At 49.1% G+C, this 22,006-nt stretch overlaps 1 protein-coding gene across 6 annotated transcripts; it reads left to right on the top strand.

The window, feature by feature from the left end:
• Window positions 1-1,096: 1,096 nt before the first annotated feature.
• On the top strand, window positions 1,097-21,436 carry BACE1 (beta-secretase 1; the record flags this gene model as incomplete). Of its 6 annotated transcripts, none has more annotated exons than XM_084249673.1 (9): window positions 1,097-1,357; window positions 15,099-15,187; window positions 16,640-16,724; window positions 17,432-17,494; window positions 18,156-18,290; window positions 19,186-19,287; window positions 19,621-19,770; window positions 20,026-20,197; window positions 21,195-21,436. In XM_084249673.1, 9 exons carry the CDS (start codon window positions 1,097-1,099, stop codon window positions 21,434-21,436), a joined length of 1,299 nt encoding a protein of 432 aa, XP_084105799.1. The 6 variants fall into 6 exon arrangements, with proteins under 6 accessions (XP_084105799.1, XP_084105798.1, XP_084105796.1 ...); XM_084249672.1 differs by having other exon boundaries at window positions 17,357-17,494; XM_084249670.1 differs by having other exon boundaries at window positions 16,640-16,856.
• Between the last annotated feature and the right edge of the window lie 570 nt (window positions 21,437-22,006).

Raw genomic sequence — 22,006 nt, 5'->3', positions numbered from 1 at the left:
ATCAGGAGGGTCTTCAAGATTCACAGCATCTAGAGTGGAGGTGAGAGCAGGAAGAGCATCAAAGGCACAAAAAGATTCAGAGAGAAAAGATTCAACTGGTGCTCACCTGCCCCCCGATTGCAGGCTCCAGTGAGGACTGACTGGCCCTGCATTTTCCCTTTTGGACGTTGCTTATGCAGTTGGACCCCTAGAAGGCCTTTCCATCCCCTTTATTCTTGCTCCCCAATCTCTGCTCATGGAATTTCTAACCATTCTTGAGGGCTTAAATTAAATACCAGATTGAGTCTTCCTAGATCCCCCAGATGTGTCTCAAATCCCTACTCCTTAATGTCACATCATTGTCTATGGTGCCTGTGCATTTTATTTCTCTCTGGAGCACCAGTGACTAGCAGAATGCCTGACATACAGTGTACAGAATAAAAGAGCGACAGAATGAGAGGTCGGCCACCACTCTATCCCTATGGCCCTTCCCGCCCTGCAGAGCCCAGGAAACCTTTCCTGCCAGGATGCTGCAGGGTGGACTCCGTCTCGGCAGAGGGCATCGCAGACCCCTCACCAGCCCCGGAAGCTGGGCTGCCTGCCATGGGAAGACTACACTTCCCAGCGATCCCAGGGAAAAGTGAAAACCCTTTGGCTTTGACAGCAGCCGCCACAAGTCTTTCCGCCTCCCCAGCCTGCCTGGGAGCTGGGAGCTGGATTATGGTGGCCTGACCAGCAAACGCAGCCGCAGGAGCCCGGAGCCCCAGCCCCTGCCCCCTGCCGATTTGCCGGGAGGATCGGGACACCGGCTGACCTGCCATGCCTGCCCCTCCCAGCCCTGGGGAGGCTCTGAGTCGGCCTCTTCCAGAACGCTGCTGAGGCTGGTCGCTAGCGGCCAGATGTAGCCCGGCTTCGGATTCCTCTCTTCACCTTCTCTCTCTGCGGATTTCTCCTGCCTGCTACCCACAGCCAGAACAGGGGCTGGCCGAGGGGCCTGCAGGCTCTGGAGCCCTGATGCCTCGCAGCTCACTCCCCTGAGAAGCTACCACCAGCACCAGAGTTGGGGGCAGGCAACAGGACGGACGTGGGCCAGAGGGCTTAAAGGCCGGGGCCCACCATGGCCCAAGCACTGCCCTGGCTCCTGCTGTGGATGGGCTCCGGCATGCTGCCTGCCCACTGCACCCAGCCTGGCATCCGACTGCCCCTGCGAAGCGGGCTTGGGGGGGCCCTCCTGGGGCTGCGACTACCCCGGGAGACCGACGAGGAGCAGGAGGAGCCCAGCCGGAGAGGCAGCTTTGTGGAGATGGTGGACAACCTGAGGGGCAAGTCCGGCCAGGGCTACTATGTGGAGATGACCGTGGGCAGCCCCCCACAGACGGTAAGGTCACCAGGCCAGCACTACCCTCCTCTGTGCATGAGCAGGGGGGAGACCTGCTGGGGATGCAGTATGCAGGCCCTTGCTACTGTGGGCTAGATGGGGGTGGGGGTGGGAAGAGAGGACTTCCCCACAAACCTTTCCCCTGGGATCATATTGGTGACAGTCAATATGATCCGTTTTCCCTCCTCCCTTCCCCTTTAAATCTTCCCAAAACCTTCCACCCCGCCCCCAGCCTCCCTCCCCTCCTCTCACTCCCACTTTCACAGTTACCCCTCCGTAAGAACTTGGGGCAAAAGAGATACTTCACTGGGGGAGCCCAACCTGGGGAAGGGTCCAAGCCATGGGGCTCTGTGAACAGGTGTCAGCCCTAGGCAAACCTGCATCTCCCAAAGCCCTCCACACCATCTCGGTCACTCAACCCTCACTCCGTTGATGATCCAGAAATCTGGTATCTGACCATCATTCCCAGCACCTTGAGGGATCCCCCACAAGCTGGATCAACCCCTTTCCCCACTGTCTGGGCTCCACAGGGACAGCCCAGCATGGTTTCCCCACAACTTCTGAGCTCTACTCTAGCCAGAAGCCCAGGACAGACTCCTGGCCCCTCCAGGTGCCTCCTCCCCTCCCCCTTGCATTCTGCATGCCGGCCCCTCCCCCACACCATGCCTCCCGCGCTCTGGCCAGGGGGGACTGCCTGGGGGAAAGGAAACCATGAGGGCTAAGGAGACTCCTTCCATGAACTGATAGGTGCTGCTGAGAAGGGGCATATGGCAGCTAAGGAGAAAACAGTACCACTCTCCCCATCCTTCCTAACAGTCCTCCAAGGGACCTCCAAGCTGGCTGGTGGAGTGTACTCTTTGGGCCTCTGGATGGGTGGGAGCATGGGCATGAGCAGCCTTGGGTGGCTGTGCTGACCTCTGCGTATTTCCTCCTCTGTGGGTGAGCCTGGCACGGTGGCAGGACAGTTCTGTAAGTGTTCGTGTATGTCACCTTGAATCTGAGTCTGCACTTCTGGGAGTCCTCCGCACACACCCCCAACTATGCCAATGCATATTTGTCTGGGAGGCCTATCCTTGGGAGGGTCTATGAAGGTGGGAGTGTGTTTATGTGGAGAGGGAACAGTCACACCCAACTTCTCCTTAAGCTATTACACTGGGTCTGGGAGAAACTCAAACCTCCCAACTACCTGACTGAAGCAATCCTGAGATTTGTCTGGCTCAGGCCTATGTCTGGCTGACCCATGACTCTGCTCTCCCTCCCACTTACTCTTCCTCTTCCTGGTGCACTATAACCTCCCCTGAAACAGTCAGAACTGTGTATGAGACAGTGTGGCTCCAACCTCCAGCAGCCTATGCCAGCAGAATGCCACATAACCTCAGGGAGCAGGGGGTATGGATACCTGGGACTTAATGGTTTCTGCTGATGATGTGCACTGCAAGCTGAGCACAGACCCTGTGACAAGGACGAAGAGCAGGGCTGTGGCACCAACAAGGGCTTTGGGGTCAGACAGACCAGGAAGTCTGGCTCTACAGACCAGTTTTTCTTTTTCCCAGCTGTGTGGCATTGGGCAAATTATATAACCTCTCTGAAGCAATTTTCCTGCCTTTAAGATGGGTGAAATGAGGTCTACTTTGGAGGCTAATGGTGAGGAATGAGACTATGTAGGTGAAAAACGTCTGGACACATAATGGGCCTCCAATACATATAAAGTCGCTTTCTCCCAATTTGTCTGGCCATTGCTGCCTCTTCTGTGCTATGCAATTGACCACAAAAAATTGGGTGCCAGGTCCTCTGTATTCGACACATGTAGAACTAGGGGCCAATTACTGTACTTCTCCAGACCCCTGAGAACTATGTGTACACCCCCCAGTCCAAAAATTGCAGAGAAATTGCTCAGTAAATGTTAGTCCCTTCCTAGGAGAAGGGGAAAGTGGGTTTAAAATCATTATGACCCAAAGAACCAGAGAACCAGTCCCAGGGAGGCCATGTTTAGAGTGACCCTGCCAATGGCCCCACAGCTTCCCACCCAAGTGGGCACCAGCCACTCTCAGCTCTGGTGACTTTCTCTCCTGATCATTCTGCAAGAAAGGCCCTCTCTCCCTTCCTGGTAGGGCTGTTGTCAGCACCAAGTGAGAACATAGATAGTAGAGTCCTCTAAATGAATAAAAGTGAAATTTGGGGAGCACTTTATGTGCCAGGCTATCAAATCCTGGCTTTTGGGGGGTGATCCACAAAGAGACAGAAGTAGGTTTTCTGCCCACAAAGACTTAGAAGTGGAAGTATAAGTACTAGTACAAGATAATCCATAGTGGTGGTATCAAAGGGAAGTCTCCAGATCCTTGTCATCAGAGCCTCTTAGACTTGTCAATTCTCTGGCCCTCTCCCAGATCTACTGAGTCAAAATCTCATGAGCTAAGTCCCAGGTTTAAGAAGCACTGATGAGTGAGTGCTATAAAGGAGAAGGTAAAATCAGGGAAGACCTCCAGGAGGAGATGTGCTGTGAGCATGGTACTGAAGGGTGGCTGAGAGGGGAAGCCTACTCCCAGTGGGTGAAATGGCATCTGTCTCACGAAACTGTAATTGCACTTCTTATATGGATGTCCACTCCTTCCCACCCTCTCCCCCTCAGGTTTGGAGAGGCCAGAAAATGAGTTATGTGTGTTGTTGGACTTAAACAGTCTGTTCTGGAGACACCCTAACCATTTCACGTTACAGGTTTGGATAAAGGGTCAAATTTCCCAGAGCCATACCTGCCAAACTATAAGGTTTGGACTTTGGCTTGTAGGAATAAGGAGGAAATTTAATTTATTTGTGCAGTGGCAAGACATAAAGAATGCCATCTTTTAGGAAGAGACATCTGAGATTTAGAAAGAAAGGAGCTGAGAGAGACAGGCAGCAGAGGCTGTCACAACAGCCCAAGTGTGAGGCACTATGACAAGGATGGCATGAGGCTGTGATGAGATGGAAAAGGAAGAGGAAAAACAGGATGCAAGGAATAAGGTGACAAGGCAGACAGACAGGACTTGGTGACACTGGTGTGAAGGGTGAAGAAGAACACATCGAAGATGGTTTTGAGATTCTGATTCTGACTTGGGCTGAACTGGGGGCTAACAGGACCATTTGTGGGTATAGGAAAGTTGGGGGGATGGCTTCGTAGTACAATATACAGGCATAAATGTATATTTATCATTGTAGTTTACATATAGCTTGAAAATACATTCTGCATAAATTACTTTGTTCTTTACAGTCATTCTTGCCATACTAAGGTCTTATCGCTTGCAGCTTCTACCAGAACAAATGGGCACTGAAGGTTTAACAACTGGCCAGGTGGCAAGCCAGGAAGCTTAGGGCCCTGTGTCCCTGCTGTGTCTCCTCCACTCCACCTATGCATATCTGGGGGAGAAGAAGAGAGAGTTTATTGTGAATGTCTCTCTTCCATTTTCCCATGGCACCTTTCATATCTCCTCAATACACTTACTGGAACATATAACTTTTTGTGCGTGTTTCTCTCATAAAACTTCAAGCTCTTAAGAACATTATTTTTTAAAATAATATTTTTGCATGTTATTATTTCTCTTTCTATCTAATATCTCTGACAGAGCCAGATTCAGAACATGCACCTAAAAGTATTGAATAAATAAACTGTGAGACTATGTAATGGAACTGTTGCTGGGCAATTGTAAGTGCGGAACTGGAGCTCGTAGAGAAAATATTTCTATTCTTTTCCCTTAAATAAAAGGATGTCACCTCATTATAGTGGTGTAAGCATCACTGTTCAGACACAGGATAAATTCAATTGTTAAGATCGAAATGTGGTGATAGTTCAATTTAACAAATACTTCTTGACCACCTACTATGTGCAGCAGAGAAAAATAACATCATGATCTTAGCCCATATTAGAGAGTACACAATTTGGTGTGAGACAGACACAGCCACACCTAAATAGCCTACAAGACCATGTGTGTTTGGCACAAAGAGAACAGTGAGTCTTGGAAGTGCAGAGAAAGAAATGACTACTTCTGACAGGGTGTTGGGACAGGCTTGTGGAAAAGGTACCATTGAATATGACCTAGAAAGATGAAAAAACTTAGCTACATGGAGAGTGGTGGGGAGAAACATACCTGGAGAGAGGCAGGTGCTATGCTTAGAAGCAGAAAGTTATGGTAGTGATGCTGAGAGCTGAGTGGCGTTTGGGTTTTATTCTGGTGACATGAGAGTCCTCGCAAGTGTAATAGTAGAAGTGTAATAATAGAAGAAGAATAGTCTAGTGTAATTTGGGTTCTAGGAAAACAATTTCAGTGTGGAGAATAACTTGGGAAGACTAGAGCCTAAGACAAGGATCTACGTTAGAATACAAGGGCCTGAAAGAGGGAGGCGGCACTGAGGAGAGAAAGGAGCAGAGATGCCCAAGCACTATCTTCACTTGTGGTTCAACCAGGTGTTCTCTGCCCCTGTGAGGAAGAGGAGACAGGTTCCCCTCCTTTGAACCTCTCTTTGTTCGTGTCAGGAAACAGCGAAAGGAGCACATTTTAAAAGCACACTATATACAGTTCACCAAGTTCCATGTTGATTATTCTACCTTATACAAGGGATAGGTATCAGCATGCCCATTTGGGGAAATGAGGAAACTGAGTTATAGATTTAGTGGTGTGCCCAAAGTTTCTCAGATAAAGAACAGAGTTCGGATTCAAGTCCAGGTCTTTGGGGTTCTTTCCAGTGCTCCACAGTCTGAGACATGCTGGTTGACTTTTGAGATGCCAGTGGACCAGTCCTGTGGATATATGTAGCAGTCAGCTATGAAGGAGGGATCTAGATACCAGGAGAGAAGTTAGGGCTGGACAAGTCAACTGGTGGGTATGGAAGCCCCATTAGCAAACAGACTTGCTCTTTGAGAGAATGTAGAGCAAAGAGGAAGGGCCTCCCTGGTGGCCTAGGGGTATAGTCTCAGCACTATCACCACCACAGCCTGAGTTTGATCTCCAGCCAGGGAGCTGACCCACATATAATGCGGCAGATCTCTCCTGTCTTGCCCACTGCTCCTACCCTAGCAGTGTATTTCAGTAAATCCACTTGCTCTGCTCCCCTGTCACTGTCTCTGGTGAATTTTTCTCTGCCCCCCCACCCCCACACCTCTAGCCTAAACCCCAGTCCTTCTATGCAAAAATAAAATCTTTCCCAAAAAAAGAGAAAAAAACAATTAGGGGAAGTATTTTGTGTGTAGATGAGGATCGAGGGAATAAGAGAAAATGATCAAAGAAGTAAATAACTATAAGGGTTCAGAGTCTCAAAAGCCAAGGACCAAGTGCTTTCAAACTATGATGTGGGTCATCCTGTAAAGGAACTTCTACACTGAGAGAAAGTGTTAGGAGAGAGTTAAGCAGACAAGACCCTGGTCCTTCCACCTTTTCCATCACCAAGTCCTCTCAGCTCCACCTGCTCCCACATCTCCTGGCCCTCCCAGAATAGCTTTTATTGTTTCCATACAGTGAAATTCAGGGTCTTTAAGAGTTCTGGCATCAAAAATATTGAGGGTGGAATCAAAGAACCACCCTCCTAATTAGGAAAGCTGTGTGAGAAAGGTCCGGGTTCTATATGTTGCCTTCCCAGTCCTAAGGCCACAGCTGCCTGGATTGGGGTTGGGCTTCATGTTGTACCTCAGCCTTTCCTAGAACCCTCATACTGTCATCTCATCCTCCTCTGCCTCCCGGGTCAGTAAAGACAGAGTTCAGCTGGGGGTGGGGGTGGGGAGCTGGTGAGAAAGAGGGTGCCCTCTCATTAAAGTTCTCTTAGGGAAGCCCCTATACCTGACAACTATTTTCACTGTGTTCTGGGAGCCAACTCTCTCCTGGGGTCTGAGCAGTGGAGAGTTCTGGGAAGCAGCCAGACCGTCTTCCTGGTCCTAGAGCTGCACTGAGCTTCCCTGGCAGCATGGACCCAGATGGCTGGGAGTGCTCACTGTTGCCCGTCTGCCACTTCCGTGTGCTGTGTATGGCCAGTGGTTCCTGAGAGGGGGAGGTATATCCTCGGAGAACAAAGAATTAATAGTCTTAGGGGCTGACATGGAGAAGGCACGAGGCCTACCTCTGTTTCCTTACAGACTCTGAGAAAGCCACAGAGCAAACTGGCTCAGCCCCTCCCTGCCTCTCCCACACCAGCCTCTCCTCTTTGAACAGATCTCCTGAACTGTTACCCTGTACCCACTGCCACACACTGTAGCCCCACCATATCCGGGCAGGATGTCTCCCTGATGGGCCTCTAGGCTCAGTGAACACCACCAGTGAGTCTTTCCCAATAGCTGAGGAGTTTTTCCCAAGTAGTACAGGGAGTGAGCCCTGGCATCTCCCAATGACCCTAGCAAACAAGCTGTGTGTGAGCATCACCCAGCTGCCATGGGCATTTTCAACTGAGGACAGACCAGGAGAGGACTGAAGCCACTGTCACCTGTGGGTGGGACAAAGTTAGCTAACAGAAAGGACTCACTGTCTGACAATGAAAAACAGGTAGCTAACAGTGACTGGGTTACGTCCAATAGGTTCCAGGGAGGCTGATGCTGGAGAGATGCCTCTAGAGCCACCACAGGGAAGGCAAAGACAGGATATATTTGGTTTTTTTCCTCTTTGGTACACTGGGTTCCTGCATAAGATTTGAAAAGGGTTCTGTGTGAATACCAGTCTTAGATTTGTTCTTTAAGAACAGACATATGAAATTTTGAGCATTCACACCCATCTCACTTCAATAGGAAGCACTGATAAGTATTCACTGGGCTGGGTTTGAGACTGGGGGGACATGAAGCGCCCGGTCTAAAAGGGGAAGGGTGCATGAGATAAAGTTTGGAGTGGCCCAATTCCCTTGGGATTAAAATTAAAACAACAGCCCAAGATGGAGTAAGTGGCACCAGGGAGCCTGCCTGCTCCCAGGTATTGAGTACCAGCTTCAGCCTGGAGAGTGGAGTGGAAGGCAGAGGACATGCCCAGGGAAAAGGAGGCCATTTTCATTGAGTCAGCTTCTTTGGTGAAGGTGGGAGAGGTGTGGACAGGCCCCAGTCACTGCATCAGTGTGAGGCAGGCTTGGTACACTCTGTTGGCCTCAGCACCTGCCTGCTGATGATTTTAGGCTCCTCATGTCCTTCTTTACCCCATTCTCTCAGCCTTGGGTAAGCTCAGGTCTGGAAATGTAGGGAAGCTTCTGAAGCTGACTCAGAAGGCTCTGGGACCAAGGAGCCCTGAAGCACTACAACTGTTCTATAGACCAAAGGACCCTGTGGGGTATTTGGTCAATGATGCATGGGGCTGGTAGGCGCCATTGTCACTGTCACCATGTACAACGGCCATGAAAATTGCACCTTCAAGGACCCTCAGACTGAGGAGGAATAGCAAGAGTCTGTAGGGTCACAGAGAACCACAGGAGATGAGGCAAATATTGTCACCTTTTTTTTTAACAATCACGTACCAACTCAGAACTAGATGCAAATTAGATAGTAAAAATACAAACATACTCCGTACACTTATGGAGCTCAGTGGGACAAACATTAAATAAGTGATTAAAAGCTTGATGAATGGCATACAAAGAAGCACAGGTGTCATGAGCACCTGCAAGAAGAGGAATTAATCTTGGCTGGGGGTCTCAGGGCAAGACTTTTCAAATGTTTTAACTGTGATTTAAAAGTTGAATAGAAGTTACACAGAAGGAAGAGAATATTTCAGGTAGAGAAAACAGCATACACATAGGTGTAGAGGTGAGAGACTTCACAGAAGCATGGCGAGGAAGAATAGCAACTAGACATTCACTGGCATTGACCAAGGGTTGATTCAATACCGTGAGAGTCAAGGATCCAAGGACTTAATTCAGATAGGTTTGTCATTCGTCTGATGCTATGTAACAAACTGCTCCAAAACACAGTGGCTGAAAATGAGCCTTTTTGTTTTCTAGGATTCTGTTGGTTGGGTATGTTCTTCTACAAGCCTTATCTGGACTCACTGTGTGGTTGCAGTTTAAGGGTCAGCTGGAGCGGGGAATAAGCTGAGCCTCAGAGCAGCATTGCATGAGGGCAACCCCCAATGCACTAGCAGTTATCAAGCCTCTGGTTTGCTTAAGTCATATTAGCCAACACAAGTCATATGGCCAACCCCGTGTCAATATCAGAAAGGATCACACAGGGCTTGAAAAAGGTGGGGGCGAATTTACTAGTGTATCAATCTACCAAATACTTCCCCTCCAAAGGAGAAAAGAAAGTCAAGTAGATAAAAGACTAGACTTGGGGTTATTCAGAACCAATGGCTTCTTGTCCTCACTGAGTGGTTTATTATGTAAGATGAATCGCTTACTTACTCTAGGTCTCAGTTTCCTCTTCTGTGAAATGGAAGAAAGGTTTCTACATCGGTGGCTTAATTAAAAGGCATGTTGTACAAGAATATAAGTGCTTTTCACCCACCAACTCTGAGGCCCACACAGAAACAGACTTCCCCTTTAGTAGGAAGGGTTTGAGGTAAGCCCCCTTCAGGAGACTTGCAAAAGGTTGTAGTAGCTGCCAAGAAAGGTTCTTGCCTTTTATAACGGGAGCTCTTTCAGAATTGGAACGAGCCTCCATCTCTCCAGGCTGATGGATGGATGACCACTGAAGGTTCTTTTCTTCCTGAAGAATCAGAGCTCTCTCTGTCTGCTAGTGACAGTTGGGGCAAGACAGGTGGGCTTTAGGAACAAAGAACTTATCCTAAACTCACCAGTTCCATACCAACCTCATTACCTGCTATAAAATGGAAGCTGAAAGCTCTGGTGGAGCTGTCTGCAGAGTGGAACTGGCAGGTGTGGCTTTCCCTGTGGGGCTTGTTAGCACTTCCCATGAAGCTGCCATCCCTCCAAGGCCACCAGGGGCACATTTGTTTGTTAAGTGATTGGCGCTGACCGAGCCCTGACCCTAGGTTGCCATCCCCTGAGCATCTAAAGGCAATGGCTACAGATACTCCTGAGTCAGCCTGCCACCTGAGAGATGGGGAGGAGGTAAGATGGCGCCAGGTGCCCAGGCTGCCTGAAGACAGAGCCATGCAGTGTCACCCCAGCGGGCCTGGTGAAGGAAAGGCAGGTCTGAGATAGAGCCACCCCACTATCCTGAAAATACCCACAGTTTGGGAGCCACTGCAGAGTCCTTCCCCCCTTCCCTTTCTCTAGCCATTATTAATGAATTAAAGAAATAATTATTACCAGACACTGTGATACCCACTAGGAACACAATAGGGATTTTAAAAAATTATATACACAGGGAAGTAAGATTCAACGTGAGATAAGAGAGTGGCAAGTTCTATGGAAGAATTTTTTTTGGTGGGGAGCAGGGATACAATTTTCACATTTTATTCAGCTTACATTGAAGTTTTACAATTAAATTCTGAGCGTAAGTGTATGTTAACCTTATGTCCAGATAACTGAAATGTAGAGACAAAAGAGCAGATAGCTTAAAGGGTAAGGTGTGATATATTAGGTATTATATAGAGAGTATATTAAGCAAATCTAGAAGCTAGGTGGTGATGAAATTCTATCTCTATATTCTGACATATTTAGTATTATAAGTAAACTCTATAGGGACAGGAGGACATGCAAAACTTCAGGTTGCAATTAGAGAAAAAACCTTTTCAGGACTGAACTGACAGATCCTTGTGGGAGCATTTTAATAAGAGAATATGACCCGGTCTTTCTCCCCTGGGAAGTCCCTTTTGAGCTCGGACTGAAGACTGATAGGGGGTGAGTAGACAAAAATGCAGGTGTTGAGGAGGACTGTCTAGGCAGAGTCACCAATGCAACAGCTTTTGGGGGAGGGACAGGGCTGATCTGAGGACTATAGATGAGGCAGCATGGTTGCTAGGGAGAGGTCTTGAGGGAGAATGGGTTAAGCTAAGCTGGGCGGACCATGAAGGGCCCTTGTCAATCTTAAAGTTTAAATTTTTATTTTTTACATTGTATAAGGACATGTTTATTAGGAAAAGAAGAAAGAAAAAGAAAGGCACCTGCATAGTTACAGGTAGGCAGGAGAGCTAAGTTTTTATTTTAATAGCAAAGGGAAACTACTGACATTGGAGGGTGACATGGTCAACTTTGCACTCAGAACAGATTACTCTAGACACAGTGTAAAACAGGGTGGGGAGCTCAGAGGTGGATGTGCCAAGACCAGTTGAGAAGCTACTGGGATATTCCAGGATGACATGAGGATAGCTTTGCCTAGGGGTGGGGAAGCAGATGACAAGGAAAGACTAAATCCAAGAGACTTTTAAGAAGGCAAATTGACAGGACTTGATGCCTGGGTTAGAGATGTGAAAAAGAGGAAAGTGCTAGGATGTCTCTGAGTGCTTATGGAACAGATGGATGGCGACACCACTCATTAATATAGGGAACACTGGGGAGAGACAGATGGACAAGACCGTGTGAGATCCACTTTGGACACCCTGATTTGAGATATCACTGAGGCAGCTTGCTTCTGGAGCCCCGTGGGGAGAAGGCTGGGCCTACACGCTTAGGAGTCAATGGGATAGAGGTGATGGTGACAGCCACTCTGTGGGTGAGATCTAATGAGAGAGGAGGGGGGCCAAAGGCCAAGCCTTGCAAAGTGAGCCTGCAAAGTAGACAGATAGGGTCTCCCTGGTGGCACAAGGGGTTAAGCACCGCACCATGAAGCAATCCGCAGCCTCTGCAGCATGAGTTCAATCCCCGGCCATCCAGGGAGCTACCCACATGGCGCAGCAGACCTCTCCTGACTCACCCGCTGCTCCTCTCAGTAGCGTATTTCAGTCAATCTGCCTGTTCTATTCCCCACTCTGTCTCTGGTGAATCCTCTCACCCCCCTCATCTCTGGCCTGTACCCCAGCTCTTGTATGCATAAATAAATAAATCTTAAAAAAAAAAAAAAAGTAGACAGATAGGAGCAGAGGTAGGATAGGGTGTCAGGGAAGGGTGTTTCAGGAGGGAGAAGTGTTGACTGCTCCAGAGAAATCAAGTAAGATGAGGACTAATGTGAAAAGTGTCAGTGTATTTGGCAACATGAAATCATTGGTAACAGTAGTAAGAGCTGTTTTATAGTGGAGGGAGGGATAGAAATGAAACTCGGTTTTAGAATGGGTTGAGGGATGAGTGGGAGGTGAAGAAGTGAAGACAGCTTGGCTGAGAACCTTGGTTGTGAAGTAGAGAGTGGGTGGCTGGAGGCAGATGTGAGATTAAGATATTTTTTAATGAAGAGACTCAAGAATTTGTAAATACCAGTAGCAAGAATCCAGATTTGTGGGTGGGGGTATGATGGTTGAATTTACCTGAGGAAAGGGGATCATAAATAAGGTAGAGCAGGCCATTAGCTATTAGCTATTCTGATGAATGAAAATTAAGATAGGTTATAGAACCAAGTTATTTTAAAAGATGAAAACAAATGATACATTACAGCATACACATTCTCAAAGGGATAACATTTATCTACAGGTAGAGAAAGATGTAAAAAAAAAAAAAAAATAGGGTCAGTGTACCTAGGAGGGGAGGAAGGAATTGGCTCTCAAGGTGCGGTGGAGTCCACCCACGCCTGACTTGGAGGTTCAACTGACAGGAAGGACTGGCCGGTACAGCCACAGTTGAAATGGCTGGTGGTGGGAGAGGAGCGTGGTCCCACTTGAGAGCTCCCATTTGGTGAAAAAAGAGTTGAGGGCATCTGCTTAGAAGGTTGGGCTGCGTGCACCCCATTCCCACTTTTTTCCCCCTCATGGGCTGCGCTCCACTATCCTGTTTCATAATGAGTACCTGGCTCAGTTTATGACGCCCCCGGCTCCGGTTCTTTCAGGGAACTAGAAGGGGAGAAAGGCCAAACTGATGGCAGGGGTGGGGGGGAAACAGTGAAAGGCAGGAGCAGAAATCACTCCTCCCAGAAACAAGGTCACAGGCAGAGGGCAAACATACAGACATTTGCTCAGAGGGAATCTTAACTACTTATTTTGGTCCCACTCTTTTTCTGTGGCGGGGCAGGGTGGGGAAAGAGAGAGCAGTGGTGGCCAGAATTCCTGGTAGGGGAGTAGAGTGAGGGAGAAGGGAGTGGAGACATCACGCTACTTGGACTTTGACCCCCTTTGAGGTAGAAGGGGTAGCCACTTCCTCAAGTGATGGGGGACTGGAATCTGAGGCCTCCAGGCTGGGGAGGGAGTGGCTTGCAGCTGAGGGGCGTGGGGAGACTGGCAGGGGCCTGTTATAGGTAGGCCTGGAGATTCCAGATAAAGCCCCATTTCAGTGTATAAGTGGTCACGTTTTTCTACAGCAGCCACGCACGCACATCCCTGGTAGTCCTGTGCCAAGCTCTGGCAACCTGTGGTGTGGAGGAAACTCTTCCTTGGGGTCCAGTGATGACGGGGATCCCTGTAAATAAGAAGCCAGGCTGGGGCTAGGAGCAGAGTCCTGGTGCAAGGGGGAGGGTAGGAGGAAGCAGCCTTTTTAATCATTAACCTGGTTGATTGAAACCTGAACTGCTGTGCTCTGGCTCTATTGATTCACTGAAAGCTCAGCATCTGGAGCTGGTGGCTTCTCAGAGACCCTGGAGAGGACCAGGGAAGTAGAGGGAAATAGGAGCCAGGCCAAGAGTTAGGGCTGGGAAGGAGGGCAGAGGCAGGGTCACAGGGCTGGGGCAGCAGTGGGGAGGCCAGGAGACCAAAGTGGGCCTGGGGCAGGTGCAGTCACAGGGTACTACTAAGCAGAAAGGGCCCCAGGCGGGAAAGAATCTAGCAGAGAGCAGGAAACTGAAGCCCAGAGAAGCAGTGACTGCCCAAGATGATGTCAGAGCCTGCACCAAATCCTGAACCAGCTGACTTCACTGCACTGAAAGAGGCTCTAGAAATGAAGGGTCCTGAGGTCGGGGAGAAGCTGAGGTGGTAGATGTGGTTTTTGCTCACAGATTATCATGAGACGGGGCCTTTCATCATTTAGCCTGTGAGGTTATAATCAGCATCCAAAACATGGTGCTGAACTAAGGGAGGGAGGGTCAGCATCAGAAGGGGGATGAAGGACAAGAAGAGATGCTAGAAGGAGCGGCATAGCAAGGAGCACCAAGAAGATGCCTGCCCACATTCACTAAGCCAAAGGCCAAGAGCCCAGGACATCATACTGGGCTCCTGGCTCCCCACTATTTCTGGCAGGATTCACAGGCCTGTGTCACCTCTGAGGCAGAAGGGGACCCCTGCTTAGGGAGCCACATTCTGGCAGGCAGGGTCAGAAACATGTGGGCCCCATAGGCTGTCGTGGTCCTCACAGTTCCCCTTGCCAGTGCCAGCTCCAAGAATAGCTCTTCTCTGAGCTGGAGGGGAATGAGCCAGCTGCCTGCTGGGTGATATGCAGCCTAGGAGAAACAGCAGAGGAGGGGAAGGGGCAAGAGCTGAGGTGGAATCAAATAGAAACACAAGTAAGGGCAATCAGATGGTAGAGAAAAATAGGAATGAGCGCACACAGACACACACACACACATTCACACACACCCAGATAATGTGGCTGATGGCACAAGAAAACACTGAGATTCTGCAGAGAAGACAGCAGACACAGGCTGCTGAGCCTAGTATGGGCTTGCAATAGGACCCCATGCTCTGTCACCATACTAGCAGGTGTCAGCCTGTCCAATCCTATATCATGGAACCCTAATCCTGGATACTACAGGCGATGTGGCCGGTGGGGTGAAGGACAATGAGGGTGGGGAGTCCAGAGTCTCCAGGGGATAACGTCTCTCTCCCTTTTCTCTTAACAGCTTAACATCCTGGTGGATACAGGCAGCAGTAATTTTGCAGTGGGGGCTGCGCCCCACCCTTTCCTGCATCGCTACTACCAGCGGCAGCTGTGAGTCCCTTCCCCGAGCACACGGGGCCTGGAAGGGCGAGGGGGGAGGGCTGCAGGAGGACTAGCGCTTCAGATCCTTTCTTCCTGCTGGGGACGGGAAGGGCAAAGCAGGTGACAGTGACAGGAGAGGTGAGTGGAGAGGGGGTCTGAGGAGGTACACTCCGGGGAAAGGTAAGTGGAGGGGAGTGGGCTGAGCTTCAGTACTGAGCCAGGGCAGCTTCCCGTGGGAGGGAAAGAAGGAAGAGGAGCGACACCAAAACTCTGAGCAATCTCGGGGTCTCATTCCCTGAGCGGAGAGGCAAGGGGCATTCATCCCACACCTTCTCAGTGATTCTGCTTTCTGACCACAGCAAGTCTCGGTGAGCAGGCAGCAAGGGCAGCTCCCTGCGCGGTGTTCTCACCCAGGGGCTACTGCTGGTGGTTTTGCATAGTTCAAGGAAGTGAAGGAAGAGCCTTATATGAACCTACTACCTGCACCAGTGTCTGGGTCTGAAAGCTAAAATGTCTCCACCCTGTGCCACTCTGGGTTGCAGCAGCTGGATTTCGCTAACTGGTGGAAGGGAGGTTATTTAAGGGAGAAGCAGCAGTGAGGGATAACCTGGGAGCCTCTCAGCATGAAAGCAGGCAATGGTGAGAGGGCATCTCATGTCCAAGGCATCTCCATGTGAGAAAACACAAGTAGAGGTTTAAATCCCATTCTTAGACTTGCAGGCATGTGGAAAGCCACCTCCACCCCTCCCATGTTCTTAGTCCTCTTCTTTTCAACTTTCCTATCAGAAGAAAGCAGTCAGGGGGTAAGCTATGGTCAGGGGCAGAGAAAGAGTTTTCATTCCAGGTCCTTGTCCTGGTTCCACCTCTGCCCCCATCTCACAAGCCCTGGTTGGTTCCTGATTAAATACAGGTGGAGTGTGGTGTGTTGATGAGCGTGTTTCACACCATGTGTACCTACCTGCTCTGCTGAGATGCTTGTGCAACTCCCTCTCTGGAAGAACTTGCTGTGGACGTGCCACATTCACTCCGCCTGGCACTTTCATACTGCTCAGACGGTACCACCAGGTACCAAGGCAGCAAGAGTCAATGGTTTCCTTTTTCTGGGAGCTTGATAGAGCCAGGGGGAGGAAGAGATGCCCGCTAGCTGTCCTGTCGGCAGCGGCAGCAGCAGAAACAGGCACAATGCACAAAGCCTAAGCTTGTTCTTTGTAGGGCCTGAGTGAAGATCTAGGAATATGAGCTATGGAGACAGGAGAGCAAACCCCAGCAACGGCTCCCCTTCTCTATTTGCAAGATCACTTTATATTCTGTTTTGGGTCTAGGGATTTTCTGTCCAGTAACCTGAAAGCCTCTCTTGTAAGATACCCCTGAAATAAGGTCAGGCACTTTTGAGTAGATTTGATGTATCCCTACACTAGTTGCTGTGGTTGTGCAAACACATCTCTCTTCCTCCTTCCACAGGTCCAGCACCTACCGGGACCTGCGAAAGGGCGTGTATGTGCCCTACACCCAGGGCAAGTGGGAGGGGGAGCTGGGCACCGACCTGGTGAGCATCCCCCATGGTCCCAATGTCACCGTGCGTGCCAACATCGCTGCCATCACTGAATCAGACAAGTTCTTCATCAATGGCTCCAACTGGGAGGGCATCCTGGGGTTGGCCTATGCTGAGATCGCCAGGGTGAGAACAAAGCGTAGCCCCCGAGGTGATATGTGCACACTGCACACTGCATGCTACACAGAGACAAAGCTGGGAGAAAGGGGGGAGGGAAATAAGGGGGAGAAACAAATCAGCTTAAAGAATTATTTAACAGGGGGGCAGGGCTGCAGTCTGAATTTCATCTCTATAGAGAACAGAAATACAGACACTGTTAGAGGTACGGGAATAGGCTGTGGTTTCTATTTACTTTCATGAGAATAAGAGGGGGCCTCATAAATCTGAGTAAGATAGTTGCATGGTGATCAAAGATCTTATAGAGCTCTGGATCCATCAGAACTTTCCTACTTACATTGCCAAAGCCACTTGTTAACCTCTCTCCACCAACTCTCTGTACCTTAAGATGGTTTTTCCCAAGGACTATCCCCCAAATTTTTGCTTTTGCCTTCCACTTTAGGCAGGAAGCTGGCCTCCTTCCATTTGGGCCCTCCGTGTGAGTTTTTTTCTCTTTGTCTCTGCCACAGCCTGATGACTCCCTGGAGCCTTTCTTTGACTCCTTGGTAAAGCAGACCCACGTTCCCAACCTCTTCTCCCTGCAGCTCTGTGGTGCTGGCTTTCCCTTCAACCAGTCAGAAGCACTGGCCTCAGTTGGAGGGAGCATGGTGAGTAAGTCCAAGGAGGGGCAATCCTAACATTGATAGAGAGAAGGGAGCCACCTACCTCACCCCCTTAAGCTTATACCATAGTCTTGGGCTCCATATTTAGGATCAAAAGAAAACATCTTCATATTCCCCAACCCCACTTTTCTTTTTCCATCCTTTTCTTCCTTGCATTGTCCCAGAAAGGACTCCAGGTATCTATGATAAACTTGGAAAGAATCAATGATTAGGAAAATATTCAAAGAAATGAAAATAAGCCCTATCAAATTTAGATTATTTAGTCTGATGATCAGAAGGCCAAGATGTAAGGAGTTTAAAAGTCTATTTATTGATTAATCCGGACAACTGGTGAATGATTCTCCATCACCAAAAAGTGGAGAAAATAAAACTTATGAAACAAATAATCACTCATCCAACATTTATTGTGCCAGTTTAGGTTTAAGTAACTTTATATCACGGGGTGTGACTCTGAAACAAATAATTAAAAATCCCGGAAACTCTCTTCTCCTGAACACATTTCAAAAACTAAATCACTTTGGGGCATCATTTGATGAGAAGCAGAAAGATGAGAAAGGCGCTCTGTAGGGGGCCTTGCCACCCTCAGAAGTTAGCACTGCTTGCTCTTTCTGTGCCCGGACACTGGTACCTGCCTTTTTCTCCCTAGATCATTGGGGGCATCGACCACTCGCTGTACACAGGCAGTCTCTGGTACACACCCATCCGGCGGGAGTGGTATTATGAGGTGATCATTGTGCGGGTGGAGATCAACGGACAGGATCTGAAAATGGACTGCAAGGAGGTAACAGATCAAGGAGGAAGGGGGGATGGCTGGTCTGCGGTAGTGACAAAGTGAGGTCAGCCCCTGGGGTATGAGGTTAGGTGAAGGCAGAGACGTAGGACCTGAGGATAGGGGCCAGAGGCTGGCAGAGCACTTTCACAGAGACATGACTTAATGCAATGAAAAAAGCACATCTGGACCCTCGCTGCCTCACTTTATGGCCTTGAGCAAATGGTTTGTAGGGGGATATGAGAAAGTACAAGAGTCTAGCTTGGAATCAGAAAGACCTGGGCCTCTGCTTCTGCCATTTACTATTATGTGTCCTTGGGCAATTTACTTTTTAGCGTTTCAGTTTCCTCAACTGCAAAACAGAGGTAAAGGTAGTTTTTCCAAAGATTATGGTGAAAACAAAGAAAATGAATAAAATGTTTCTCCCAGTGCCTAACACACAGCAATATGCAATAAATGGCAGCTAAGCCATTATTACTAAGGTAGGTCTTCCTACCTACCTAGATTCTGCATGTATTATTATGTTAAATTAGAATCAAGTACTATGAAAAGTTAAAAGCCTTACACAAGATATTTTTAAGATTCAATCCTTGCACGCCCAAGATAATACAAACTTTTACTGAGTGTTCTCTATGTGCTAGACACCATTCTAAGCACTTCAAACATATTAGCTAATCCTTATAGTAACTCTTTGAGGTAGGTAGTGTTGTTATCCTCATTTTAAAGATGAAGAAACTGAGGCACAGTGGTTAAATAACTTGCCCAAGGAAAACCCCTAAGAAATGGCAAATCCAGAATGTCAGTTCAGGCAGGACCCCAAGCAGTCAGACTCACTCCTCCAATTCTGGTCAAGCCCTGGCATCAAAAATGGTTTTTGACAATTTTAACTGTCTCTTCTCCCTCTTAGTACAACTATGACAAGAGCATTGTGGACAGTGGTACCACCAACCTGCGTCTGCCCAAGAAAGTGTTTGAAGCTGCTGTCAAATCCATCAAGGCTGCCTCCTCGGTCAGTGGGACTAAGAACAGGGGTACAGGAGACAACAGAAGGTCCGAGGAAGTCTCTGAAGTCACATTCCTCAACAAGCACCAAGCGATCTACCCTCAGATCTTTCTGCTCAGATCCCTTAAAAACTGTATCACACAATCCCCCTGCTATAAATTTCTGGCCTCTGTTGTCCGCACTCTTCCTCTATCCCTTGGGTTGCACTTCACCTTTTCCCAGTTTGGATATTCCTCAGAAAAGCAAATAGAGGGTCCAGTAAATGTCTTCTGAAAATGGGAGAGGTGGGGTGATGAAAGAGATTGTTTTCTCATTGTGATCCCTTTCTTCCCAACACAGACGGAGAAGTTTCCAGACGGTTTCTGGCTCGGGGAGCAGCTGGTGTGCTGGCAAGCAGGCACCACCCCTTGGAACATTTTCCCAGTCATCTCCCTCTACCTAATGGGTGAAGTCACCAATCAGTCCTTCCGCATCACCATCCTTCCACAGGTATGACTCTAACCTGAGTTGGTGGGATGCCAGGAAGGGAACAAAGTCCATATGGGGAGACAGTGAGCAGGCAAGCCTTTCTAGAAGTTGGAAGACAAAACAGATGAGTGTCCAGTGGTAAAAAGCTCTTAGAAAACCCACTCCTCAGAGCTCAGGATGGCAAAGGGAAGAGTGGTCTAAAAGCATAGAAGGCAGCAATGGGTAAAGGATGGAGTGAGGGAGACATGCTCTCACTCTTCGATTGCTTATCCTTAGCAATACCTTCGGCCAGTGGAAGATGTGGCCACATCCCAAGATGACTGTTACAAATTCGCCATCTCACAGTCCTCCACGGGCACTGTTATGGGAGCTGTTATCATGGAGGGCTTCTACGTGGTCTTTGATCGGGCCCGAAAACGAATTGGCTTTGCCGTCAGCGCTTGCCATGGTGAGAGTACCAGAAATGAGGGTGTGGGGTCAGTCCATGTTCTCCCTGTCCAGCAGTTACCGAGTGGAGGGCGGGGGTGTCAGTCTGGGGAGTAGTAACAGTTGCCTCAACTCAGTCAACATATTGTGCAAAGCTAGGATCAGCACTTGTGCTTTTTTTTTTTTTTTAATAGAGGCATGCTTTATTTATTTGTTTGCTGGCTTGTTTGTTTGTTTTTTTGTTTTATACATGCACTGGGTACAGTCAGAAGCGCGGGAGGGTGAGAGAATTCACCAGAGCCAGAGCGGGGAGCAGAGCAGGCAGAAGGACTGAAGTACACTGCTGAGGGGAGCAGCGGGCGGCAGGAGAGGGCTGCGCGCCATGTGGGACCCTCCTCCGGTGGCCGGGGAGCAGCCGGGGATCGAACCGGCGCCGCAGAGGCCGCGGGCAGCTTCGCAACCCAGCGCTCAACTGCTGCGCCACCGGGGAGGCCCAGCACTTGTGCTTTTTTTGTATTGTCTGAGATGGTGACCCCTGTCTGGACTGCAACCTCTGTTGGAGATCCAGGGCAGCAAGAGCTGCCTTGGCACCTGTGGGAGCTCTATATTCAAGAGCAGGCAGCCAGCTGAGTTTATAGTGACCCTGTCAGCTTCCCTTTGGTTAGGCTGAATGCTACTTCAGAATGGTGGCAGGGTCTTGCAGCTGGATTTCAGCAGTAGCAGGTGAGTTTACTTGGGTTTATGGGGCTGGTTTTTTGGTTAACTCAGAGTGACAGGTATCATTTCTGCTGGACAAGTAGACAGGAAAGAGTTGTTGCTCCCAAATAGCCTGGGAGGAGAGCCATGCCTCCATCTAGCAATGGCTCACTGTCCTGCTCCCAGATATCTCCAAGCAAGGAGACTACAGGCTCCACAGGGGCCAATTTCAAGGACTCACTATCAGGAAGTTCTTTCTGTGGTTTAATCCAAACTGCTAGATGACAATGAGAGTTGCCCATTCACATTTGCCCTTTCCCCAGTACACGATGAATTCAGGACGGCAGCAGTGGAAGGTCCTTTTGTCACTCCGGACATGGAAGACTGTGGCTACAACATTCCCCAGACAGATGAATCCACCCTCATGACCATTGCCTATGTCATGGCTGCCATCTGCGCCCTCTTCATGCTGCCACTCTGCCTCATGGTGTGTCAGTGGCGCTGCCTCCGCTGCCTCCGCCATCAACACGATGACTTTGCTGATGACATCTCCCTGCTGAAGTGAGGAGGCACACAGGCAGAAGATCGAGATTCCCCAGACCACATCTGGGTGGTTCACTTTCACTTTGGTCACAAGTAGGAGACACAGGTGGCACCTGTGACCAAAGCACCTCAAGACCCTCACTCACCTGCCAAATGCCTCTGTCTTGACAGAAATGAAGGAAAGCTGGCAAGGTGGGTTGCAGGGATTGCGCCTGTAGCAAACAGTAGAGGGAAGAAAGCAGCACTCTGGTGGCGGGAATACTCTTAGTCAGTTCAAACTTGAGTTTGGAAATTCTGCTGCTTGAAACTTCAGCCCTGAACCTTTGCCCTCCATCCCTTTAGATTCTCCATCCCAAAGTATTCTTCTTTCCTGAGTTCCAGAAGCAGTGGCATCACACCCAGTGTCTGTCTCTGTAACATGCTGGCAGAGGAAGGGGCCAATCTTGTTTCTCTGCTGGCCAAAGTCAGTGGGAGCAGAGGCCCAGTTTGCTATTTGCTTTAGAGATAGGGGCTGTACAAACGAGCCTAACATTGGTGCAAAGACTGCCTCTTGAACTGAATAACAAATGACTGGATTGAATATTTGTATAAA

The sequence above is a fragment of the Talpa europaea genome (assembly GCF_964194135.1).
Source record: "Talpa europaea genome assembly, chromosome: 12".
Taxonomy (NCBI): Eukaryota; Metazoa; Chordata; class Mammalia; order Eulipotyphla; family Talpidae; genus Talpa; species Talpa europaea.
The sequence above is the reverse complement of the archived record's forward strand: the minus strand, read 5'-3'. Positions and strand labels throughout refer to the sequence as shown.